General features: G+C 38.3%; 1 protein-coding gene across 1 annotated transcript in view; it reads left to right on the top strand.

The window, feature by feature from the left end:
• The first annotated feature begins 1,305 nt into the window (after window positions 1–1,305).
• Window positions 1,306–6,000, top strand: part of LRP2 (LDL receptor related protein 2) — a 369,604-nt gene continuing 364,909 nt past the window's right edge. Inside the window, exon 1 of the mRNA XM_082260064.1 lies at window positions 1,306–1,460. Within this exon, the coding sequence (XP_082116190.1) occupies window positions 1,373–1,460 (88 nt within the window). The 5' untranslated portion in view covers window positions 1,306–1,372. The remainder of the gene's footprint in view (window positions 1,461–6,000) is intronic.

The following is a 6,000-nucleotide window of genomic DNA, read 5'->3' as shown; positions in this document are numbered from 1 at the left end:
AGGTTGGTACAATGGATCTCTGTATCTGAAAATGCTAGATGCCTGGTTGTCATTCTGGCCCTCTGGCTTTAATACTTTGAGTCGCTGACCTAGAACAAGCAGGCCGATAAGTACTTCTCAAATTACTCTCCTGATCTGCATAGTTGTTCCAGGTCAGCATCTTAAAAAGTATGAAAGACAGAGTGTTACCATATCAGCCAGGCCATTATTATCTTCAGAGTCCACAATGGCCAAATGCACTGTATGTGATTTTTCATGCACTTCCATAGACTTCAATGGGCCATGAAAATGCATAAAACAAACAAACATGCCTCATTTTAACAAGGGCACTGCATCACAGTCCACAGATGTTAACAGGCCATTGGGCTCAATGGAGGGAATTTATTAAAACTGGCATGGCAACCAATCGGCTTCTTTTTTTATGTTCAAAGCATATAGCAGAACTAAATTACAAAATACTTTCTATGAGGTCCCTCGCTGGCCCCAGCATCTTCTCCCCATCTTTTTACAGGGGCCGTCTTTGGCCATCTTGATTGGTCATTGAGGGATGGTGTCACTCCCGCACATGCGCAGGAGGGCTCCCATTCCGGCAGACAGACACTGTGCCTCAATGTAAATTGAGCTGCGCTTGTGGTTTCCAAAGAAGACTGCAAGCAGGCAGGTACCTTTATTTTATTGCAGAGAGGACACTGCATGTGTATTCTGCAATAAAGAGTCTTCCTGTTTGCAGTTTTTTCTTTTTAATTATTATGATAATTTATTATTATACAGGATTTATATAGCACCAACAGTTTGCGCAGCACTTTACAATATGTCATCTTTAGTTCCCTTTAACTAAGCAAGCTGAATGGTTGCCATCCATAGCTGCTCCAGATTCTGTCTGCTCCAGTTTTGATAAATTCCCCCCATGTATCTTTATTATACATGCATTTTTGTACGTTCCAAAGCGCACGTAAAACCGCAAAGGTACGAATCCGGCCCAATGATCAGCCCCTTTGTCAGAGATTCTAAAATGCAGCATGCAAATGCAAGAACTAAGTATATCAGAAAAACTTGTATTTATCACTATGTGCATTCTTTCTTTTTTTTTTCAATTATTTCCAGCACATGAAATCTTTCTTAGATGTGCTAGCTGCCTGTAGTATACAAGTTGTGCAGTCATGCTGGTTCCCTGGCTGGGAGATCTAAAGAGCTTATGTGATGTCTGGAGGGGGGAGTGTGTAGCCTCAGCTGGAAGACACGCCTTTCTTCTACAACTAGCTGGATAAGAAAAAAAGACATCCACTTGGCTACTTAAGAGGAAATTCTCATCAGTGTCACTTGGGCCAGCTCTCTGCCTGCAGGCTGGTCCACTGTCCTCTATGAGACAGAGATGGGAGATTGGAGCAGCATGCAGAGACCTCTTCTCATCATCCTGGGACTGGTCCTTACTTTCTGCATTCACACCACCAACTGCCAGGGTAAGACTGCACACTAATGCCATCTGACCCAGCCATCAGGACACTGCTAGAGCTGCATCTCATCAACCTCCCTCTTATACATTTTATTTCTTCTACTTCTGTATTTCTCTAAGTTTATTTCTTGTTTGCTAAGTGCCAGCTAATTATAAGTAGCATTTATTATTTATTGTTATTATTTATTGTGTTGTTTATTTATTTATAGTGTAGATCACAATACAACTTTTCCTAATATTTATGCATGCTGACGTAAAAGTGCAGAAAGTTATAACAAAAATATTTCAGCAACTTAATACAGCTAGCATAATAAAATCCGATCACTGATTGGTCAGTAGGAGTTTTACCTTTGTATACAAAAGTGTACTTTACTAACTTACATTCATTGTCACCTTGTTCATAGGACTTTAATTATAAAATGGTATCCTGCATGTAATATATACTATAGTATACTATAGTGTGTGAGCATACACATATATATGTATATGTATATATATATATATATATATATATATATATATATATATATATATATATATATATATATATATATATATAAATTAAGATTCAATTTATTACATTATATTTTATGTATTATTTATAATATATTTTTATAAAGTTTTTATTACATTTTAGTATATATTTAATTCTATTTCTATTGTATACCTAATTATATGAATATAAATTATGTATATGTATGTATATGTGTGTGTGTATATATATATATATATATATATATATATATATATATATATATATATATATATAAATTTTTTTTTTAAATATATAATTTTCTAAATACATATTATTTATATATATATATATATATATATATATATATATATATATATATATATATATATATATATATATATATATATATATATATATATATATATATATTAAAATATATAATTATATATATATATATATTTTTATATGTATATAACATTTTTATATTTATATTACATTTTTTATTATATAGATAGATATGTACATATACTATATATATGTATATATGTGTGTATGTGTATATATGTGTGTATGTGTGTATATGTGTATGTATGTATGTATATATATATATATATATATATATATATATATATATATATATATATATATATATATATATATATATATAATTTTTTTTTTTTTTTATAGGATATATTTTATTATATTTACATTATACTTTCATTCTATACTTATTAGAAATATGTTTTGAACGACGTGTATGGTGTTTGTGATTATATACTGTAGCCAGCAAACTGATCTGTGGATTTTTTCGGACCAGTTAGTAATGTCACTTTCTACTCCCTGAATGTGTGAATGAGCCCAGCTGACTTGAGTGGGAGCTCAGCAAATCCCTAAGAGCATGTATTGGCAGCATGGGAAAGGTAGTTATTAGTAGCACTGTGTATGGATACAAGTTAAAGTGACCACAGTCCACCCAAAAGTAATATCTCAGTTTTGGCTGATGGCAAATTAAAGCGCCCACTGGCCTCTGGCATCTCTAGGGAACATGGATTTTGGGTACCCATGTCTGCACATCTGCTGTGTCCATCACAGATGTCTCTTGTTGGCATTAACACTTATTTATTAATATAGAGAATGCAGATGCAATGCAAGAGTCCTCTGATGTTTCAACAGGAGAAGCGAGTAATAAAAAAACTTTTGGGGGATTTATCTAACCAGCATTTCCCAAGGAATTGTGTATCAGTTTTTGGTGAACCAATCCCAGTACAAGTAATGTATCAGTATAATGAGCAGTGAAATGTAGCTATGCATGTTACATAAATAGTCAGCAACCCCTCCTTACAGTGTATGTCAACTCAATCATTAAAGTCTCATATATATGCTGCAATGTGTTAAAGTTGTTCAAAAGTACATATTGGTAAAGTCGTGCTGCCATGGGTATCCTTGTTCAGGCACTTTATGTTGTAGGGTGACAACGCTCTGTCCCTGTCTCCGAGTTTTGTTCCTGTGTTGTCCCCCAGTTTTCTGGTGAACTACAAGCAACTGTTTTGGCACTCATTGCACAGGCATGTCACTATCAGAAAATCCACCCTGAGAAATGCCATGCCGTCATTGCTGGAGTGCAAGTAGACATGAAGTGTTTGCAAAGAGGCTGCAAGAGATCAGCAATACTGTATGTGATACGACAAAGGATGTGAAAAGGTGAAAGCAGTATTTGAAAAAAAAATACCAACAACATGGCAGCTGATTATTATTTACAGCGCTTTAGGACACCAGGTGTGCGTTGGGACTGTGCCCAATGCAATGGAAAGCAATTTACCTTGTATATAATCAGCTTAGTTCACACCACTGCGGTGCGATGACATGCGCTAAAAAAAGGAGAGCATGCAGTACTTTTTTTAGCGCAGTGTTGTGCGGAGCAATCCACCGCATCACACCGCACTGTGGCTGATAGAACTAAATGAAATATAACTTTGTGACATCTAATTAAATAAAAAAAAATGGTTGCTATGTGATGTGCTGTTTCCAGCGCATTGACACCGCAGCCTTCTCACTGCACACCAGCGACTGCCTTATAACCAAACTGCTGTTGTGAATGGGCTTTTAGCAACACACTCATGTGACTTTGGACACTAGTGGCATGAAAAATCGCACCCTATGTTTTTCAATGACCACCATTCAAATATGTGCGACTTAAAGTTACAGGGAACTTTAAAAAAGTTTCTGCACTACTTTGGTCTGACCTTTATGCGACTTGAGTGCCATAGACTGCAATGTAACCCCTCCAAAAATTGCATAAAAGTTACACCTGAATGTTATTGATGCGATGTTGATGAGCAACATAATTTGTCCATTATCATTTGTCAAAGCCAAAGTTGCATCCAAGTCGCACCAATCCAAAACTGCATCGAAGTTGCATTAAAGTTGCACTTCGGAGTCGCACAAATGTGAATGGCGCAGAAGTGCTTGTTCACACCAGGTGCGCTGTTGTGCGTTGATAGACGCAGGCTCAGTGCAAGGACACTGAGAACACAATTGATTTCTGTGTGCCCTGTTTACACTTCATTAGTACTTTGCATAAAAATGCAGCATGCAATGAAAAAATGCATGTCAATGAGTCTTAATGTGTCATAATACATAAAAAACAGATGTTAGAATTTCTACCTAAGATGGGGCCTGAACATGAACAAATGCATTTAAAAACGCAGTTCAGCGTACACAAACCTTGTGTAAATGTGCGTCGATGTGCATGCATTATCTGCGTGTTTTTATGTGTGTCATGGTGTGAACAAACCCAAAGCGCCATTGAGTTGGAGCTCACATCTACTTTAAGAAAAAGTCGCCTTTTTTTAGCCCTGGCTGAGAATTGTAGCGGCAGACCACTTGAGTCCTGGCTTGACGTTGTGGCCGGGAAGATTCCTTCGCCCCCAGTCAGAAAGCTGCCAGTCTCCCCTTGAACAGATGTTAGGACCGCCAGCAGCACAAAGCCTCTCTCAGCCACAGCTTGCAAGTTTAGAAAGAACTTTTTTCCCTGGGCTTTGCGGTTGCCTAGCGACCGGCGCTAGCATGTGACCAGCAGACAATCTAAAGGAGTGCGAGGACTATGGCCCTAATCTATCTGTGATGGAGTCTTCCCCTTACTGTGCTGCCGGGAAAATCCTTTTTTTTTCCCCTCTACCAGTCCTCCCCCCCCCCCCCTTGTCCTGTGAACAACTTAATTGACATACAATGAAAATGAATGCCTATTGTTGCCGGCTGATTAACTGCGCGGCAGAAATTGATTTCCTGGCCCATGCCACGTATGTGCAGTTCCTGTGCACTTGCATAGACATATTCACATTGTAATCAGCTTTCTTTTCTCAACTCCTAGTGTAAGCTCCTTATAGGGAATCAAGTAAGTAATTATACATCAAGTGCTGCTAGGAATGCCCAGCCACAAAACCTTGCTTATAGAAATAAGCCACCTGCTACAGACAGCGAGGAACTATGGGGCCCAGCATGACCTGCCATTATCGGCTCAGACCAGAAGCTCTCTGCTTCTGAAAGGCAGTTTGGTGACCGAGTAGGCTTTGGTAACTGATTCATGGGGTGCCTAATGCCTCGTACACACGCAACGATTATTGGCCGTGAATTTTTGGCCAATGTCCGATCGGCCAATTTTCGGCTTGTTAGTATGATGCTTTCGACAACCGACTCCGACTTTTCGGCCGAATAAAATCTGGTGTGCAGGCTATAAAATTTTTGTTGGCTGTCACCACAACGGCCGATTTTCCGTCAGTCAGTACAGATTTTGGCAGACAAAAAGCAGATGAGCAAGACTGGGCATGCTCAGAGATGAAAAAACACACGGAAAGTAAACCAGCACATGACATCACTTCTGAAGTAGATTTTTGTTGGCCGAGAAAATTCGTGTGCAGTCTAGAGCACATTCCAACCAACACAACAACACTGGACAAAAGTCGGCCGATCGGCCGGCCGATAATCGTTGCATGTGTACGAGGCATTAGGATCACTCCACTCCAAACTGAATTCTTAATTTTGGGTGGGCGCTGGAGGACTGAACTAGACACTA

Source organism: Pelophylax lessonae (genome assembly GCF_965119305.1).
Source record: "Pelophylax lessonae genome assembly, chromosome: 6".
NCBI classification, from domain to species: domain Eukaryota; kingdom Metazoa; phylum Chordata; class Amphibia; order Anura; family Ranidae; genus Pelophylax; species Pelophylax lessonae.
The sequence above is the reverse complement of the archived record's forward strand: the minus strand, read 5'-3'. Positions and strand labels throughout refer to the sequence as shown.